This window comes from Drosophila obscura, unplaced genomic scaffold (assembly GCF_018151105.1).
Source record: "Drosophila obscura isolate BZ-5 IFL unplaced genomic scaffold, ASM1815110v1 contig_150, whole genome shotgun sequence".
Lineage (NCBI taxonomy): Eukaryota > Metazoa > Arthropoda > Insecta > Diptera > Drosophilidae > Drosophila > Drosophila obscura.
The window spans coordinates 4,943,101-4,962,635 of record NW_024542736.1 but is presented as its reverse complement, the minus strand read 5'-3'; the positions used below and the strand labels follow the sequence as shown (position 1 = coordinate 4,962,635).

Genomic DNA, 19,535 nt, shown 5'->3' with positions numbered 1-19,535 from the left:
AGAGCCTTGAAAATGGTAATTGTGTAGATTATTGATTCCGAAAGTGTATTAAAAACTTCGACATAAAGAAAGCTTTTCTCTAGTTTTTATTTAGACGGCAGCTGACAAAAGCAACATTGAAGATACGTTAGGAGAGGAGTGTACGAGAGAGAGTGAGACAGAGGGAGTTGGGGCTTAGAGGAGACAGAGCGAAAGAGAGCGAAAGAGAGAGAGAGAGAGAGAGAGAGAGAGAGAGAGAGAGATTGAGAGTGTGGGGCAAGTAAGTGAAGAGATGAAGCACCAGCAGCAGCAAAGCTGATGAAATGCTCACATGGAATGCCTCTGAAGAAATATAATTCTTGTGTTGTTTTGGGTGCAACCGCAGATTATATCATAACATGGGGCCACCGGCACCGGCACCGGCAACAGAGCTCTCGTCATCGTCTCATCGTCCAACCGTAGTCGCTGTGGCTGCCTGCTCTCGCATGCCTCATGCCTCATGCCCCACCGGCCATTGACCATGACGGAAGAACGGCGAATGGAGAGAACGGAGCAGTGCCAAAGCGGAATGTAAATAAAGTAAAATGGAAAGAGGATCTGCGTAAAAGTTTGCTTATATTCGTAAGTACATATGTATGTATGTATGTGTGTGTGCATGTACATATAGAAATGGTATGAAACACATTCCCCCTCTTTAGCACCCCTTTGAGTGCCATACGTTCCCATGCCACCCCAACCCATCCCCAATGACAGCTCAGAGAAGAGATCGAGGAAGAGAGGGCGGCGGTGTGCACACCACAAGTCAACAATCTCATAATCAGTTCAATTACAGACAGCAAGAGGGCCAAAGTTATTGTTACGACTATAATATATCCATTGCTTTAGGTTTATTTCGGCCTGTTTTATTTACAAACGGTAATTTCCCATTCTTAGAGAGTACTTCTTCTGTCTGTAATGCGCATCGGATCTGGATGATTTTCAATATATATTTTATAAGAAAAGAGAGCCATTTATCTTTGATAATACACCTTCCACAGAATTTTTGAAACATCCTCAAAATTAAGAGGTATCTTTGGTACTTTCCACCTCCTTGGATCATTCAGATCTACAGAGGTGTTGAAATGAACTGATGGATCGACGGACTATAATATGGCCAGTGCTCCTCATTCAATGTTTCTAGTGTGCTTTAAAAAAATTGGAATGGGTAATACTAATAGTATTTTCCTAATATTTCATATAAAAATAACACGATTTCTTCTAGCTATGAAATACCTTTAGACACATTTTCTCCTCTTTTACTCTACTCATAGGAGCAAATACCATAAAATAAAAATAGCTAAGGGAACCTTAAAGACAGGGCCTCGTTTCGCCATCGATTTTCCTTAATTAACTTCGGCTGCGTGACTTCATTGAGGCCTAAAAGTCCCCTCAGGAATCGATTGGATGAATCCGATTGGATGATTGCAAGTTGCACCAATTTACACGCCACCAAAACGCAATAATCAAATTTATCTTGATTCTGGAGCAGAGGCCAAAAGGGCAAATTGACTGAGTTTATGGGTGTGTGGTGGCGTTTGTGGGGTGTGCTCCATGTGGGGGCGTCGTCGTCATAATCATGATTATCATGTTCGTCAAAAAGACAAAGGGCAGGAAACTGCCGGCCGGTTTACAATTGCTGGTTGACCCATTTCCAGGTCGAATCTGACCAAAAACAAACTCTTTTTGGCCATTGCAATGAATTAGTTATTTCCACTGACATGTGGCAGGCAGGGCTCGGGCTCGGGCTCGCTCTCCCTGCAACTCAACTCGTTCCCCTTGGGGTGCGTCCAGCCGTTCTGCTAAAAATAACAAAAACAACGAACACACTTGACTGCTGCTGCTGCTGCTGCTCTCTCTTCTATTTCTCTATTTCTCCCCGAGCAGCAGGGCCTTTGAACTATTTGTCATGGAGGTTTTTTTTTCGAAATTTTTTTGTTTTTGTCGCTGGTTGCAATGGCCACAAAAATAGCCAGCGCGCACACACAAATCTCATTTTGGGGAGTTGCCCCGCACGCCGAGTGCTCCATTTGCCGCATAGAAAAAAGCCACGTTAAAGGAGAGGCACCACCAATTAGCGAGAGTCGTATTACAGATACCCTAGGAAATACTCTTTGCATTCATTTGGAATACTTCTTCAATGGTTACAGTGTTATAGTCTTTCAATATCTGCTTTACTAATAATTTTTATTTTTTTATAATATTTCATCTATATATTTTAAACAAATCTTATTATTTTCAATATAATTTCTGCAAAACAGCCAAAACATTTTTAAAATTTAAACAAATTAATCGTAAAATATCCCAAATTTCCCGTGACGAATGGGTCGCAGCATCGAGTGTTCCCGAATGCTGGACAGGGGTACTAAATTCTACTAAATGGTAATTTTTTTGAATTTTTCTTGGTTTATTTGTCGCTGGTTGCAATGGCCACGAAAATAGCCGCGCACAAATCTCATTCGGGGAAAGAAAAGAAAGAAAAATAACGTTAAGGCAGAGCCTGAACAATGCCGAGAGTCGTGCCACAGATACTCTATCTATCTATCCATTGCAGTTCTCTTCTAACAATTTTCTCTCAGAAGAAAGCAGACATAAATTGCACCCAAACATTTTAAATCTTTCGCTCAATAAAAGATGTAAAAGAACGAAAAATAAAACGTAATTCGTAACTCAGGACTCCCTTGGGGTCCCAGCGGCACCAGTCCCTGGACTGCGATCAAACGATTGCCTGGAAACGTTCCACAAAAAAAGAAAAAAGAAGAAAATATTTAATGCGGTCACTGGCTTTTTTACATGCCGCAAACTATTTTCGAATATGTCTATCCCATTTCGTTGCATATTCGTTTCCCATATTCATTTCGTTTTTGGTCAGCATTCATTTTGGTTGTTTTTCCCATTTTTTGGATTGTTATTTTTAGCGCCGTCTAGAGTGGAGTGTGCCCAGGTCTCTCGTCTCTCATTGTGGAGCATCCTTCAGCAGCGTTTCTTATGTAAATTTTCTGTCGATTTTGACTCTGTGTTTGCCATGGAGATGATGATGATGTTGATGATGATGATGCAGATGACGATGATGATTATGTTGTTGGCTTTGGAGTGTGTACTCCTCGACGGGACTGCTTGGGGCCTCCGCTGGAAACTAATAAAACGTCAAAGCAATTTTGACAACATGCAACTTTGAGATCTGTAAAAAAAAAACGTACCATCTTGAGTTGTAGAGCCGCCGCTTGCTTGCTCTGTCATGTCTTCCCAAGTCCCCCGTCCGCCATCCTCAAGCGCAAAAGTTTGTCTGCAAGTTTTTTTCTTTCATCCTCTCAACTATTTTCTTTGGCAATGCTTTCATTTTGGCCAGGCCATATTTCTTTGCCTTGGGAAAGGGGGAGCAAAAAAGATGCAAAAGCGAGGTCTGATGGCAGGGGGCGGCAACGGGCAATGTCTGGTCAGAGTTTAAGCCTGGCTTAGACCTATCTAACTGGCATATCGCCATAAAACTAGACATTAAAGCCGTGTGAAAATTGCCAACTCAAGTGTTAAGCTGCGAGAGAGAAAGATGGAAATGCAGACAGAGACAACAGGGAGAGCGAGAAAGCAGAACACTAGATGTTTATACGACACGAAGAATTCACGTAGTTCGTGAAGTGTGGTAAAGGGGAGAAGAATTCATTGCACATTTTCCGGTGTAAACATAATTCACACAAACACTAGATCGATTTTCATGCAATTATTTTGCAACATTTTCTTCGTATAAACAGAGAAATAGGAGTGTAAAGAGTAGAGCAGAGTGGAAGAGCAGTGGGGGAGCGAGTGAGACAGCGACTCTGCGAGTGTTGAGTAGGTGTTTTGGGTGATAAGCAGCGTCTCTGTGTTTATAGAGTTGTCAAGTGCTCATAAAAATTGTTGTCTACCTGATTTAGGCGACATTTCGACACGCCCATTTCTGTCAAACATGGGTTAAGTGCGGTGTCATTAGCAGACCCACACCCACACTGTGCACCCACACTCCGGGACACACTCGAAAATTCAAGTGAAGTTGGAATCGACTCCGAGAGAGGTACCGTACCGCTATACTCCGCTACAAGGTTGTGCGACGACAATCGTTTATGGTCTGGGGGGCATACCCCGCCGCGGGGGGGGCTGCTGGTTTGGGTAAATGAAATTTTAATTGCCATGCGGTTCCCTTGAATTGCCAGTCAGTGATAATTCCTTTTGCTCTGTTGTAAATTCTGGAAAGCACAACACGAAAATTCAACCGAAAACTTGTGCCAAATGCTTGACAAAAGTGCAACGAACCGTAACTGAAGTCAGGAACTGAAAAAAAAATGTGCTGGAAAAATCGCAGCAGCCGCGCAACAAATTATGAAAAATAACCGTACACTTCGGGTACTATCGTGTGGCAAAAAGAGAAGTAATATGCGCCTCGGTCTGGACCGCAAATGCAAATTTATGAAAAGACCAAAGCAGCGAGAATTAGGAACAGGGGCCAACATCAGCTGTCGGCAGTGCTCTTGAGCTTGAAAAAAAAATGGGAGGCCAGACACAGAGAGAGAGAGCGAAAAAGAGACTCTGAATGGAAATGGAGCTGCTGCTTTGTATCTGTATCTGGAGCTGGGAGTCAGAGTCAAGGTGGGTACTGCAGCGTCAGACAGCCAGACGGTAGCGGGGGGCACTGGGAACCGGCTGATGGACAGACAGACAGTCAGACACAAACGGTTGAGTAGAGCCCCCGGTTGAGTACGAGTAGTAGTGTGTCTGGCTCAGGGTCTAACAATTACGTGAATGGCGCAAATTGTCGAAAAATGTAACGAGCGAACCCGTTAAAACACACACACACAATGCCAACGCAATTTATGACAGAAGAGAATCATCGTCAGAATCTTTGTCATAGCATTGGGGAATAATTATTTCCAGGAATTGCAGGGTAATATGCTGCACTCATGGATGTTGGATTTAAATGATTGGATATCTTTTAAGTGATATGTTCCGAACGAGATTGCAATAGAATCTGTCAAGTAATTTCTTTAAACGAAAAGTAAGGCACGAATATTCGTTGAAAGTTCACATATTTTTATTTTATTAAGTTACAGATCCAAAAGATTACCATCATAGCGTAGTGTTTTGAAGCTGGAAAGTTGCAAAGAAATATCTATTCCTTGAAATACTTTTACAAGGGCATACATTTATTTCCTTTATTTTATTGATGCACATAGAACCCGAATTTATGCAAATATGAAAAGAATTTCACTTCTTTTATCCTCCCATCTAAATGGGTGCCTTCCCTTGGTTCGCTAAAAGGGTATAAAGTCTTCATCAAAGACTGCTGCTCCTGCTAGATTTTCTTCTCTGGGTTTTCCCATCTGATTCATTGCGAATTCTAGTGAAACTTTAGTGGGGATTGTTTTTGCTGTTTGTTGTTGTTGATAGCAACCAGAATTGTGGCAGACGATGCGTCTCGTCTGCCGACTGTTGCCTTTTGGCGCTTGCCACTGCCACAGCTCTTCCTCTCTCTCCATCCCTCTCTCCCTCTGATTAACTCATTCGTACATTCAGGCTTTTCATAAAAGAAGAGAGTGGTGGGTACCGATGGGGCATTGTTGAAGGGTCCTGCTGCTTCGTCTCTTGTTCTTCTCAGCAGCAGCAGCAGCCCCCTTTATTATGATTATTTTTTATTTCAAAAGTTGGCGGCGCAGAAAAAAACGGCCGCAATCCAGAGGAGAACTTTGTTTGTAGTTGGCTGAAAATATTTAAAGTGCGGCGGCCAACACACACACACACACACACACTCCACCCACATTTTTATGCACACACGCTCATACATATTCATGAATTGCCTTTGCAATTGGTGCGTAGTTTCCCATACCCTGTATGGAGGGTATTATTAGTTTCAGAAGATGTTTGCCAACCCAAAGAAAGAAGTCAGGAATCGATACGATGGAATCCCACTATCGTACATATATCTACCAACTGCTCCAAGAACTATTTTTACCGACTAACAACCTCGTAGTTTAATCACAATATTCAGAATAAAATCTCAGACTAAATTGATGTACTCAAAATGGGAAAGACCCATAGAAGATTCCACAACATTTGGCATAAAGTATCACCGATTTTAGCAGCTGTAGGCTGCCGTAGAAACGTTATTTATTCCAGGGTATCTCTAGGTTTGAGTCCCAAAGTCTGAATGGGTCCCCTCTTTATGCCGTTTGTTGTTGCTTGTTCTTTAGCTCGTTTAACTTTTGAGCAGCGGCCGCAGCAGCAGCCGGCATATGCCGGTTTTTCTTTCAGTTGCAACTTTAATTGGAGATCGCCGAATGCAGCCGCCGCGGCAGCTGCCACTGGCTGGCGTTGGCAAACGTGTTTTTATTAAAAAAAAAAATTTTTTTTTGTTAAATTTTGGCATTCGTTTCCTACACACGACTGGCAGCAAGGGAGGTCAAACCGTCGTTTTGTTAGGTGTCTACTAACTGTTTTCACTTACCTCTTTGTGGCAATCAGTTCATGGCGTCAGCGACGGCGACCTCGGGTTATCAGTGGGCTGATAAGAAGCGGGTGGTGGCTGCTTTTCCTGTTGTTGTTGTTGTTGTTGTTGCTGCTGCTGCCGCTTAAGAGGACATCCCCTTTGTGGGCAGATTCGCACAAAAGTCACCCGCTTGTGGCAAAAGCGAAAGAAATTAAACGATAATTTGTTGTAAGGGGCGCCCTCACACACACACACACACGCACACAAAGACAAAACACTCTAACACACGGACAAGCGAGCGAGCAAGCGAGCAAACACAGCGCAGCACACACTCCCTCTCTTTCTCTCGTTTTGTTTGTTCTGCTTTTGCTTTGCTTTTACTCAGCGTTGCACTCGCCGCAACGTTGCAACATCATCCACATATTACACTTGTGATGTTGCTTCTGGATTTCTTATATCGAATACACTTTTGTTGTTGTTGTAATCCTCCTGCAGCAGTTTCGGCTTGGTTTCTCCCCCTACCGGCCACTCTTATTATTCTCCTTTTTCATCTGCTACCACTGCTTTGACGACTTCTTTTCTCTCATTTGCTTCACACAGCCATCCTGCGTGGGCAAAGGATATTTTTCTTTCTTTGCTTTGCCTCGGCTTGGCTTGGCGTCGCGCTGTCGCCGCCTCGATTGTGTTGCACGAATCAATTCGCACGCATTTAATTACAAATTCGACACTTGCACAAGGAACACGACCACGACAATTGGAGGCACAATTGTTTCGACAATTTTCTACATTTTTTATTTTAAATTTTTGCGGGACGCGACCCTTCCGTTTCAAAATACAATTTTTTCTAATTATTTTGATTAACAAAACCAGTGCTGCCGATTCCACCTTTTTCCCGTCAAATCTAGCTCTTTTTGCAAACCAAACGCAGCGAGAAACGAAGAAAATCGTTTGACAAAAAAAATACTGGAAAATACTAAACATATACGGAAAATACAAAACAAATGCAAGGTGTGTGACCTAAACAGGGTCGCGAAAAGACGGCGACACTGTGTTTCACACCAGTGTTGCCAAATCAGCTTTTTCCCGTCAGTTCTAGCTTTGATGGAAGTAAAATGACAAAAAGGCTTTTATCCATTAATTTAACTGCTAGGGTAGCCTATTTGCTTTCCCGATTAAGTTTTGCGTTTCAAGTCTGTGGCGCGCTATATTAGCTGAATATAAAAAAAATCATATACATGTAACAATGCCAATTATGTATGCAAATGATGGAGAGTCGAAAGAGAGCAATTTACGCTCTCCCTACTCATTTTTGCATTTAAAGAATGAGCACAAAACACCGCAAAAATATACCGTAAATAGACCGACTAAATACTGAGAAATGCCAACGCTTTAGTGCACGCGAACATTTAAGAATGTTTTGGTTTTAAAAGTGCCAAGCCTGGAATTTTTTTCTCTTCAGCAGTGGGCCCCGGATTTTCATGAAACATTAATGTTTCCAGCCCTTGGAGTGGTACCTTATTCGCTTTCGAGATTCAGTTTTTACATGCAATATCTACATATGTAACAATCGCAATTATGTATGAAAATATGGCGTGTAATAAATACTGAAAAATACCAATGCGGACGACGAGAGTTGGCGCGAACGTTTTAACTATACAAATTCAGATTTACCCCAAAATGGATGCGTTGTTTAGTTGAGATCCTAGGCCATATAAAAAAACCAAAGCAGATATATAAATAGTAAATACAAAAATTAAAAAAGATCACACCAATGTGTCATACTTGGTCGAGTCGATGACCCGAATATCCGAAACTATTACATAACATATGCAAAGTTGATTTTGACACTTTTCAACAGTGGGCTCGTGTTACCTGCAAAATGATCTTGCCACAACTATTGAGACTGCCATTCGGCACGATTGAATGTTCTTAGTTTCGATGTTCACTGGGAAATAGACAGACCGACACATAAATGATTTATTTGGCAGCGTTGCCCTCGTGAGCAAGCAGTGTAACGATATACATATGTAAATATGTATGTACCTACATGCCATTAATTTTACGAGCTAAAGCAACTATTTCCATTATCATTACCTATCCAAAACGTTTCATATTACCCCAATATCTCTAGTTTTTTTTTAAGTGACGTTTCCTTCTCTGCGTTGCACACATTCATTTTTACCACCAATCTAATATACCCCTTACCGCAAAAAAAAAACAGTTCTATTCAATACTTGAATACCCTTGGCGAGGGTATCAGGAAGGGCACAGCACAACTATGAGATAATGATAATTTCCTTCAATCCACCAGCTGATCATCAATCCTTGTCAGTTAGTATTGTGTGTGTGACAAGTTCGTTAGAAAAACTCTGCCAGGTTCATGAACAAGATGCTCTTCTGCAGAAAGCCTCCGTAGCAGGCTCTGATTGATAACTTTTGCCTATCGCACCGCGATAACAGCACGACGCGTGGGCGTTGCTTGATAAGACCATTGATTGGTTTGCCATTTCGTGTAATAATTGCTAATATGCACTTAATTAAGTAAAAGAACCGGAAGCCTCACGATATTCAACAGGTGGCAAAGCGTCTGCCAGTTAATGGGTATGGGTCTGGGTTGACAACGGAGATACATAGACGATTACGTACATACATACATAGTAAATACTTGAGAATAGACAAATCGCACGCTCCGTCTTCCGCTTCATGTACTCATGTACTCAGTAGGCTATCGAGCTTCTTGCTCTGCACAACATGGGGTCTCCTGCCTTCCGTTCAATACATAAATGGATCGTATTCTGTTTTCTATTTGTGATTTGTGTTGTGTTTCTGCCACAGCAGCGCAACAGCGATGCTCCATCACCCAAATTTAAAGCACCCACACTCCAGCCGGTGACAACGATCCTGGACGACTCCGAAGATCCGAATGATTCGGATTTGTATTCGCATTCCGCTTCAAGCGATGCCGATGTGAGCAAAGTGACTGCGTTGCCATTGTACTACGTGGAGAGCTCCCTATGCAAGATACCGTATGTGGATCCCTTTGGGGCGGACACAATGGCCGTGTACGAGCGCATGCAGTACGAGCCCTGCTCCAACGACACCGCCCTGGTCACCCCCATCTACGATGTGAGCCGACAGCGCTATGTGCTGCACATCAACGAGACCCTGGCCTCCCGCCTGCTCAACTCCAGCGAGATCGAGTACAACTGCTATTACCAGGAGATAAAACGCAGTCCGTCTGACGGCTACGACAGGTATGTACTACACGTGAATGGATATCTGGTCTGCCCTGGACCCTAAAGCTTGTCTCTAGCGTCGATCGCAAGTACTTCTCCCAGGACTATGTGGTTCCGGTGCATGTTCAGGGCCTCATATTGGGCTGTCATCGGACGGACAACACGTCGCACATCCTCCAGAGCGATGCCTACACGCTCGTCCAGTACCGGGCTCCGCCGCCAGGACTCTCCCTGGAGCCATCGAAGCGGAAGCCGTCCGTCATCATGTTTGGCATCGACAGTCTATCCAGAATCAATCTGAGGCGCACCATGCCCAAAGTGTACAACTTTCTCACTCGCCGGGGATGGTACGAGCTACAGGGATACAACAAGGTGAGTGCTTGGAGATCAAGCCAGCCCCAACACAGCAGCTAATTGCCACTTCCAGATAGGCGACAACACGTTTCCCAATCTGATGGCCATTCTGGCCGGCTACAGTCCCGAGTCAGCCAAGGAAAATGTCTGCGATTGGAAAACCAGTGGCTGCCTCGACGAGATTCCCTTCATCTGGAAGTATTTCAAGAACGCCAGCTACCTGACGGCATATGCCGAGGACGAGACTTGGATAAATACCTTCAGCTACTTGATGCCAGGCTTCAAGGAGCAGCCAACGGACTACTACCTCAGGCCTCTCCAGAAGGCAGTCGAGGCGGAAATGGACACCTGGAAGTGCGCCGATTGCTCGCTGAGGTATTGCATTGGTCGGCGGGAGACGAGCAGCTATGCGTACGACATGTGCAAGGAGTTCGCCAGGCGGTACGTGGACGAGCAACCCATTTGGGGGCTGTTCTGGTCGAACAGTTTCAGCCACGACAGCTACCGAATGCCATCGAAGATGGAGGACTACGTCCTGCAGTACATGCTGGACTTCGAGGCTGACGGCGTCTTCGAGCAGAGCATTGTGATATTCCTCTCCGATCACGGTTCGCGCTACGGGGACATCATGTACTTGGAAAGTGGCTTCCTGGAGTCGCGTCTGCCCGCGATGTTCATCTACCTGCCGCCCTGGTTCCGGGCCCACTATCCCGAGTACGCACGGGCCCTGGAATTGAATCGGAATCGACTGACCTCCAATTATGATCTGCACAACACTCTGAAGCACATCATCGAGTTGGGCGATGGCCGGCCGCTGCCCAAGTCCCACGATTGCCCCAAGTGCCAGTCGCTGTTCTATCCGATGGACGAGCAGCGGACATGCGAAGACGCTGGCATACCGGAGCACTATTGCACCTGTGTGCCCTACAAGCGACTCTCCGGCGACTGGCCACGTCGCATCGCATCTCGGGTCATTGACCGCATCAACGAATACCTAAGCGGCAGGAATCTCAGCGCCATTTGCGCCAATTTATCGCTGTCCTATGTGCACGAAACGGAAATTAAGATCCCCCTCCATCAGAACTTCCACGACTCGCAGCTGGCGGAGACGGCCGTGTATCGGACAATGTTCAAGGTGAAACAAAACAGCGCCGACTTCCGGGCCACAGTCGTCTTCAACAATATTACGGAAGCTGTGGAGGTAGAAGTGACATCCATCAGTCGCCTCGATTCCTATGAAGGCGATTCCACCTGCATCGACGACAAAACGGACAAATTGTACTGCATTTGTCTGAGCAATCTCAAAGAGTAGCCTCTCACAAACTTTTACGCACGAGTACTTCGTACATTCCACGTTTTTGTTGTTGTTGTTGCCGTTGTACAAGCGTTGTCTAAATGGCCCTATTAATAGATACAGTTAACTAATTAAAAATTTGATTTTATCTCATATTATTTTGACAAGACAAGGAACGTGCGAGTCGCTTCTGGGGACGCGACTCTACTTATAACCGTACTCAGTCAGTATATATGTACATATTTTAGCTTATGATTTTTTAGAATTTTAGAATTAAAAAAAAAAAATTTTACATTTAACATTTGTTTGCTACATCTGTTATATACATCTACATATATTATGTATATTCTACATCTAACATGTATATTATACATGTACCATTTAGATTCTACATCTCCTCCGCTAGGGGTTGCTCGCGCCCTGAACGCGGCGAGTGTGCGAGCGAGAAAGAGAATGTGTAGCAGGTTTGGCTCTGGCTGGTGGAGTCGGGGGAACCAACAGAAAATTAATTTCTTCATTCTGGCTATAATTATGATCCGATCTAATTCAGATTCGGCAATCTGGTAGATATGGGCATTCTCTGCGATACTGCGTTTTTAGTTTTATCGTATCTTTAAAAATGTGCCTGCCACAGATTTTCGTCCTTTGTGGGGGCGGAAGGGGGCGGGGCGAAATTTTGAAATACACTTGTAGCAGTGTGATATCACATGAACTTAGAAACCAAATTTGGTTGCCCTAGCTCTTATAGTCTCTGAGATCTAGGCGCTCAACAAGACGGACAGACAGACAGACAGACAGACAGACAGACGGACAGACAGACGGACAGATAGACATGGCTATATCGACTCGGCTATTGATGCTGATCAAGAATATATATACTTTATGGGGTCCAAAAAGTATGGGTCCAAAAGGTATGGGCAGTAGAATGTAAAGATGTATAACAGAAAAGGTGTTGCCCATTGGAATATAGATCTATTAGATCATCATGCCCACTAGGGCAATTAAATTACTCATTCCATTCCACATTCCACAGCAGCGTCATAATACAAAATCGCAAAAGAGAGACCTCAGTGCGGTATGGAAATTCCGCAACATTTGCTGTACGTATAAACTTTATAATTATAATAATTGTGCATAGGGCACACAAATGCTTCTCTGCCGCTGAGGCAAGCGAGCAGAATATGAAGCCGTTTGTGCATAGCCCGAAGCATGTTTCTCTGCCGCTACGTCAGTGAGGCAGAATTTTGTCTGCCGCTACGTCAGAAGCGCAGAATAACGAAACCACACGAAGTCTTTACACTGTACGTGTGCCGACTGCGCTGCCCGAAATTTTTTCCTATGCACAGTGCATACGACGCTGCCGGCCTCTGTACTAGAGCCTGGGCAATCTGCCGAGCGACCATCAGTTGTAGCTCCGAGCTCAAGTTGTGAAGATGAACCACGTGCGGTGTCTCTGTCTAAGTCTCAGTCTGCTTCTTTGTAAGTTATAATATAAATTAATATTTGGTGTTTAAGAGTGATCATCTTTGTAGTACTCGGAAGCGCGCAGGCTGACTGCCAGCTAAATACAAATGAACTAAAGCAGACTAATCGAGTTTTTGCCACTCGCGATGGTTCGAGTTATCAACTGCTGCGCAAGGACTTGCTTCCTAACACTGCAAGTGTGTATTCGATTTGCAATGCCGCTGACATAATACAATCAAGGTGCACTGGAAATAACTTCAGCCCACCACTGGCCACAACTGGTTGTTCTCAACCCATAAGCCCAGTGGTGGAGGCGATCGCCGATTCCAGTTGCCCTCACACCATGTATCGTGTGGGCTATAATGTCAGAAATTTAGTGTTTCTGGAGATCTATAGAAGCTGCTACGATGCTTCGAACGTTAAAGCGCATTTTACCATTTACATGGCCCACACAAGCACCTCGGGTAAGTTTTGTATTCCAGTCAGCAGGGCAGCCATTGGACGAGTAATTTCAACTAATCTACGTCTATGTTTAGAGGCGGATCGTCGAGAGTATTTCACAACTGATCGCATAATCTCTGGAGCAGCTGCGAGCTCGTTTCAGAATCCCAAGATCTATGAAAGATACCATCAACTCCTGGCACCCCAGACATATTTTGTCAAGGGCGAATCGTACGATCTGTACGATCGTAGCCATCTGGTGCCATCCCTCGACTTTGCCTTCGAGGCAAAAAATACCGCAACAAAATCATCATTTTTGCATTTCAATGCTTTATATTTCCCAGACGGTAAGCTGAAATCACAAAAGTGTTTGAGCTTCACTTCTAGATGTTTAAATTATATTTAAAAATAGCAAATTCCTTACAACCAGTCGTAAGATACTAAAGTTATGTGAAAAAAAGAAACGCTACCACTGAAAAAAGCTTTAAAAAAAAAAACAGTTTTCAAAAATTCTTCAAAAAGAAGTTCTTCCATAGAAAAAAAAAAAAAATATGGGTTGATGCCATTTGTAAGCCCCAAATCTTTAAGAAAAAGTTGGTTTTGTTCCTTGAGGAAAATAAATAATAAATAAATAAGTAAATAATTAAATTTAAATACAAGAGAAATAAAGATTAGGAACACTAGGGAATGGTAAAACTATTCCTTGGAAAGATCTTTACGCTGCCTAATCGATTAAAAATCAAAACATTTTTGCTGCTTTAATCGAGTATATTTTATCTGGGATATTTAGGAGTAACCAAAGCTACTGCTTTCATTAAAAATAAGTGGAAGCACGATCATATTAGAGATTGAAAATGGTGGCATTGCAGCAGTAGGTGAAGCCAGCGACTGCCGTGTTGACCAGGGGCATGGGGCAGGGAACGCTAGTGCAAAATGCTGGGGCATTTGGACGGCGTGGTGCGTAAATGTTGTTGTACGTGAGGAAGACGGCCAGAGGCTGGTTGGTGGAAGTTCGCACCACCTTGTACATCCACTCGGGCACGGGGTTCTTGGTGCCAGTTCCCAGGATTACGCGATGAGGGACGGGGGCCGTGCACGATTGGGCAGGATGAGATTGCCAACAGCACCCGTCTTGATCATCAGCGAGCCACCACCTCGGATGCGGTTGCGCACCCAGCGCTCGATAGTCTCCCAGTTCCGGTCGTTGATGCTCTTGAACTGCGGCACCACATTCACGTACTTGCAGGTGGCGCACATCTGATCGTCGAAGAGGAAGTCGGCCGAGGGAGTGAGGTGTCCGCGATTGATGATCTCATCCCGATTATTGCGGATATATGTCTGGGTGTTGCCGAAGATGCGCCTGAAGGCATCGTAGATACTGCGGACGGTGAAGGTCCTGGCATCCGCCTCACTCAAGGCTCCATCCGGGCTGAAGTTCGCGTAGGGCCGCGTCGGGTCTGTGGGATGAACAGAGACATCCTGTCGAGTCAAAGAAGCCGGGAGATATCACGGGAAAAATACTCACAGAAGGTTTTGCCGTACACCGTGTGTCTCGTGAAGATCGCACTTACATTGGTGCGATCGTAGCAGGCGCGATACAGCTCCAGTCGTTTGTTGTTGATCGTGTAGCCAATGGAGTACATGGTGGCCGGACAGGATGCATCAGTGACGATTGTGGCACTGGCGCCCATGGGGTTGTTGCATCGCAGCGACAGCGGTCGGGAGAATTTCGTGTTCGGCTGGCAGGTGGTCTGGACGATGTCGTCCGGCTGGCAGATCATGTGAAGCACCTCGCCAGTTTGCACTCTCTGGACCCGCCTCAGGGCGTAGTTTCCCCTGGTATCACGGTTGGCACATATGCGATTGGTGCCCTCAATCATGGCACGGGAAAGTGGGCAGTCGGCCTCCGCCTGAAGGACTATCATGCCAAGGAAATAATGCATCAAGTCGAACAGTTCCTTTCTTAATGCTACTCACCCAATCCCAGTCCAATGGCGATGCAAAGCAGCAGATATCGTACAACCTGTTGGGCTTCCATGGTGATTGTGGATTGAATACAAAAGCTCCGGGAGCCGTATAAATGCCAGTGGCTGAGCCTACACTGGCATTTATACGGCTCCCGGAGCTTTTGTATTCTTGGAATTCTGATCGCTTGGTAGATGATCTAATAGATCTATAATCAAATGGGCAACACCTTTTCTCTTTACATCTTACATTCTGCTGCCCATACCTTTTGGTTTCAAGAATCCAACAGATGACATCGTGCGTGTGGCAGCAGCTCAGAAATTGCAACTTTCATCGCCGGCCCCATTTCTCGCAGCAGAATGTGTATCCTTCCTGCCCCGCCCACCGCAGATCCATTTAGTTTGGGCATTGAACAGGTCGTCCAATCCTTTGTTTTCGGTGAGAGTCAGTGAGAGTACATCCACTTGGGAACGGGAATAATGTTGAGGGCCATGGTTGAACTGATTGCAGATTTCCACTGGTGGAGCACACCGAAGGCACCGGTGCAGACTTTAAGAACATCCCCCACAAAAACTGATGGCTTGAAAAGAGAATTGTACGACCTTTCCGATGTGGACTACACGTACAGAAATATTGTGTCATTTAATTGGCGTAGTTTTTTGACCGAACGTTCAATGTGTGTGGGTGTGGTCAGAGATTGGTAATACCCAATTCCAGTAAGGGTAGAACTCTACAATCGTACCAACCAAAAGCTTTATTTTTGAGCTTTTAGCCATGTTCCACACTTAGAAAAAAAGAAAAGGTGTTGCCCATTGGAATATAATTAATACAATTAAATTACTCATTCCATTCCACATTCCACAGCAGCGTCATAATACAAAATCGCAAAAGAGAGACCTCAGTGCGGTATGGAAATTCCGCAACATTTGCTGTACGTATAAACTTTATAATTATAATAATTGTGCATAGGGCACACAAATGCTTCTCTGCCGCTGAGGCAAGCGAGCAGAATATGAAGCCGTTTGTGCATAGCCCGAAGCATGTTTCTCTGCCGCTACGTCAGTGAGGCAGAATTTTGTCTGCCGCTACGTCAGAAGCGCAGAATAACGAAACCACACGAAGTCTTTACACTGTACGTGTGCCGACTGCGCTGCCCGAAATTTTTTCCTATGCACAGTGCATACGACGCTGCCGGCCTCTGTACTAGAGCCTGGGCAATCTGCCGAGCGACCATCAGTTGTAGCTCCGAGCTCAAGTTGTGAAGATGAACCACGTGCGGTGTCTCTGTCTAAGTCTCAGTCTGCTTCTTTGTAAGTTATAATATAAATTAATATTTGGTGTTTAAGAGTGATCATCTTTGTAGTACTCGGAAGCGCGCAGGCTGACTGCCAGCTAAATACAAATGAACTAAAGCAGACTAATCGAGTTTTTGCCACTCGCGATGGTTCGAGTTATCAACTGCTGTGCAAGGACTTGCTTCCTAACACTGCAAGTGTGTATTCGATTTGCAATGCCGCTGACATAATACAATCAAGGTGCACTGGAAATAACTTCAGCCCACCACTGGCCACAACTGGTTGTTCTCAACCCATAAGCCCAGTGGTGGAGGCGATCGCCGATTCCAGTTGCCCTCACACCATGTATCGTGTGGGCTATAATGTCAGAAATTTAGTGTTTCTGGAGATCTATAGAAGCTGCTACGATGCTTCGAACGTTAAAGCGCATTTTACCATTTACATGGCCCACACAAGCACCTCGGGTAAGTTTTGTATTCCAGTCAGCAGGGCAGCCATTGGACGAGTAATTTCAACTAATCTACGTCTATGTTTAGAGGCGGATCGTCGAGAGTATTTCACAACTGATCGCATAATCTCTGGAGCAGCTGCGAGCTCGTTTCAGAATCCCAAGATCTATGAAAGATACCATCAACTCCTGGCACCCCAGACATATTTTGTCAAGGGCGAATCGTACGATCTGTACGATCGTAGCCATCTGGTGCCATCCCTCGACTTTGCCTTCGAGGCAAAAAATACCGCAACAAAATCATCATTTTTGCATTTCAATGCTTTATATTTCCCAGACGGTAAGCTGAAATCACAAAAGTGTTTGAGCTTCACTTCTAGATGTTTAAATTATATTTAAAAATAGCAAATTCCTTACAACCAGTCGTAAGATACTAAAGTTATGTGAAAAAAAGAAACGCTACCACTGAAAAAAGCTTTAAAAAAAAAAACAGTTTTCAAAAATTCTTCAAAAAGAAGTTCTTCCATAGAAAAAAAAGAAAATATGGGTTGATGCCATTTGTAAGCCCCAAATCTTTAAGAAAAAGTTGGTTTTGTTCCTTGAGGAAAATAAATAATAAATAAATAAGTAAATAATTAAATTTAAATACAAGAGAAATAAAGATTAGGAACACTAGGGAATGGTAAAACTATTCCTTGGAAAGATCTTTACGCTGCCTAATCGATTAAAAATCAAAACATTTTTGCTGCTTTAATCGAGTATATTTTATCTGGGATATTTAGGAGTAACCAAAGCTACTGCTTTCATTAAAAATAAGTGGAAGCACGATCATATTAGAGATTGAAAATGGTGGCATTGCAGCAGTAGGTGAAGCCAGCGACTGCCGTGTTGACCAGGGGCATGGGGCAGGGAACGCTAGTGCAAAATGCTGGGGCATTTGGACGGCGTGGTGCGTAAATGTTGTTGTACGTGAGGAAGACGGCCAGAGGCTGGTTGGTGGAAGTTCGCACCACCTTGTACATCCACTCGGGCACGGGGTTCTTGGTGCCAGTTCCCAGGATTACGCGATGAGGGACGGGGGGCCGTGCACGATTGGGCAGGATGAGATTGCCAACAGCACCCGTCTTGATCATCAGCGAGCCACCACCTCGGATGCGGTTGCGCACCCAGCGCTCGATAGTCTCCCAGTTCCGGTCGTTGATGCTCTTGAACTGCGGCACCACATTCACGTACTTGCAGGTGGCGCACATCTGATCGTCGAAGAGGAAGTCGGCCGAGGGAGTGAGGTGTCCGCGATTGATGATCTCATCCCGATTATTGCGGATATATGTCTGGGTGTTGCCGAAGATGCGCCTGAAGGCATCGTAGATACTGCGGACGGTGAAGGTCCTGGCATCCGCCTCACTCAAGGCTCCATCCGGGCTGAAGTTCGCGTAGGGCCGCGTCGGGTCTGTGGGATGAACAGAGACATCCTGTCGAGTCAAAGAAGCCGGGAGATATCACGGGAAAAATACTCACAGAAGGTTTTGCCGTACACCGTGTGTCTCGTGAAGATCGCACTTACATTGGTGCGATCGTAGCAGGCGCGATACAGCTCCAGTCGTTTGTTGTTGATCGTGTAGCCAATGGAGTACATGGTGGCCGGACAGGATGCATCAGTGACGATTGTGGCACTGGCGCCCATGGGGTTGTTGCATCGCAGCGACAGCGGTCGGGAGAATTTCGTGTTCGGCTGGCAGGTGGTCTGGACGATGTCGTCCGGCTGGCAGATCATGTGAAGCACCTCGCCAGTTTGCACTCTCTGGACCCGCCTCAGGGCGTAGTTTCCCCTGGTATCACGGTTGGCACATATGCGATTGGTGCCCTCAATCATGGCACGGGAGAGTGCCTGAAGCCTCCGCCTGAAGGACTATCATGCCAAGGAAATAATGCATCAAGTCGAACAGTTCCTTTCTTAATGCTACTCACCCAATCCCAGTCCAATGGCGATGCAAAGCAGCAGATATCGTACAACCTGTTGGGCTTCCATGGTGATTGTGGATTGGTAGGCTCAGCCACTGGCATTTATACGGCTCCCGGAGCTTTTGTATTCTTGGAATTCTGATCGCTTGATAGATGATCTAATAGATCTATAATCAAATGGGCAACACCTTTTCTCTTTACATCTTACATTCTGCTGCCCATACCTTTTGGTTTCAAGAATCCAACAGATGACATCGTGCGTGTGGCAGCAGCTCAGAAATTGCAACTTTCATCGCCGGCCCCATTTCTCGCAGCAGAATGTGTATCCTTCCTGCCCCGCCCACCGCAGATCCATTTAGTTTGGGCATTGAACAGGTCGTCCAATCCTTTGTTTTCGGTGAGAGTCAGTGAGAGTACATCCACTTGGGAACGGGAATAATGTTGAGGGCCATGGTTGAACTGATTGCAGATTTCCACTGGTGGAGCACACCGAAGGCACCGGTGCAGACTTTAAGAACATCCCCCACAAAAACTGATGGCTTGAAAAGAGAATTGTACGACCTTTCCGATGTGGACTACACGTACAGAAATATTGTGTCATTTAATT

The 19,535-nt window shown here is 44.9% G+C and overlaps 5 protein-coding genes and 1 pseudogene across 5 annotated transcripts in view; 3 read left to right on the top strand and 3 right to left on the bottom strand.

The window, feature by feature from the left end:
• LOC111067152 (ankyrin repeat domain-containing protein 50) overlaps window positions 1-7,327 on the bottom strand; it is a 32,779-nt gene extending 25,452 nt beyond the window's left edge. The window contains 1 exon segment of the mRNA XM_022356204.2: window positions 6,488-7,327. The gene's annotated coding sequence lies outside the window, so the exon portion shown is untranslated.
• Window positions 7,328-9,204: 1,877 nt separating this feature from the next.
• LOC111068599 lies at window positions 9,205-11,455 on the top strand. Its single transcript, XM_022358193.2, has 3 exons — window positions 9,205-9,723; window positions 9,783-10,077; window positions 10,133-11,455. Exons 1-3 carry the CDS (start codon window positions 9,221-9,223, stop codon window positions 11,369-11,371), a joined length of 2,037 nt encoding a protein of 678 aa, XP_022213885.2. The 5' UTR covers window positions 9,205-9,220; the 3' UTR covers window positions 11,372-11,455.
• Window positions 11,456-12,748: 1,293 nt separating this feature from the next.
• LOC121403838 lies at window positions 12,749-13,614 on the top strand. The gene is made up of 4 exons (XM_041591760.1): window positions 12,749-12,832; window positions 12,886-13,281; window positions 13,354-13,517; window positions 13,603-13,614. The coding sequence occupies exons 1-4, from the start codon at window positions 12,787-12,789 to the stop codon at window positions 13,612-13,614; spliced, it is 618 nt and encodes a 205-aa protein (XP_041447694.1). The 5' UTR covers window positions 12,749-12,786.
• Window positions 13,615-14,020: 406 nt separating this feature from the next.
• LOC121403837 lies at window positions 14,021-15,296 on the bottom strand (annotated as a pseudogene).
• A 1,153-nt stretch (window positions 15,297-16,449) lies between these two features.
• On the top strand, window positions 16,450-17,315 carry LOC121403836. Its single transcript, XM_041591759.1, has 4 exons — window positions 16,450-16,533; window positions 16,587-16,982; window positions 17,055-17,218; window positions 17,304-17,315. Exons 1-4 carry the CDS (start codon window positions 16,488-16,490, stop codon window positions 17,313-17,315), a joined length of 618 nt encoding a protein of 205 aa, XP_041447693.1. The 5' UTR covers window positions 16,450-16,487.
• Window positions 17,316-17,720: 405 nt separating this feature from the next.
• LOC121403835 lies at window positions 17,721-19,030 on the bottom strand. Its single transcript, XM_041591758.1, has 3 exons — window positions 18,935-19,030; window positions 18,485-18,875; window positions 17,721-18,416 (listed from the first exon to the last, which is right to left on the bottom strand). The coding sequence occupies exons 1-3, from the start codon at window positions 19,028-19,030 to the stop codon at window positions 17,800-17,802; spliced, it is 1,104 nt and encodes a 367-aa protein (XP_041447692.1). The 3' UTR covers window positions 17,721-17,799.
• Between the last annotated feature and the right edge of the window lie 505 nt (window positions 19,031-19,535).

Coding starts and splice junctions, on each gene's coding strand:
- LOC111068599 (XM_022358193.2), top strand. CDS start 9,221: ATGGGGTCTCCTGCCTTCCGTTCAATACATAAATGGATCGTATTCTGT. Junction 9,724..9,782: donor CCGTCTGACGGCTACGACAG/GTATGTACTACA, acceptor GCTTGTCTCTAG/CGTCGATCGCAAGTACTTCT. Junction 10,078..10,132: donor AGCTACAGGGATACAACAAG/GTGAGTGCTTGG, acceptor TGCCACTTCCAG/ATAGGCGACAACACGTTTCC.
- LOC121403838 (XM_041591760.1), top strand. CDS start 12,787: ATGAACCACGTGCGGTGTCTCTGTCTAAGTCTCAGTCTGCTTCTTT. Junction 12,833..12,885: donor AAGTCTCAGTCTGCTTCTTT/GTAAGTTATAAT, acceptor TCATCTTTGTAG/TACTCGGAAGCGCGCAGGCT. Junction 13,282..13,353: donor GGCCCACACAAGCACCTCGG/GTAAGTTTTGTA, acceptor GTCTATGTTTAG/AGGCGGATCGTCGAGAGTAT.
- LOC121403836 (XM_041591759.1), top strand. CDS start 16,488: ATGAACCACGTGCGGTGTCTCTGTCTAAGTCTCAGTCTGCTTCTTT. Junction 16,534..16,586: donor AAGTCTCAGTCTGCTTCTTT/GTAAGTTATAAT, acceptor TCATCTTTGTAG/TACTCGGAAGCGCGCAGGCT. Junction 16,983..17,054: donor GGCCCACACAAGCACCTCGG/GTAAGTTTTGTA, acceptor GTCTATGTTTAG/AGGCGGATCGTCGAGAGTAT.
- LOC121403835 (XM_041591758.1), bottom strand. CDS start 19,030: ATGCCAGTGGCTGAGCCTACCAATCCACAATCACCATGGAAGCCCAAC. Junction 18,876..18,934: donor CGCCATTGGACTGGGATTGG/GTGAGTAGCATT, acceptor TTGGCATGATAG/TCCTTCAGGCGGAGGCTTCA. Junction 18,417..18,484: donor GGTGTACGGCAAAACCTTCT/GTGAGTATTTTT, acceptor TTCATCCCACAG/ACCCGACGCGGCCCTACGCG.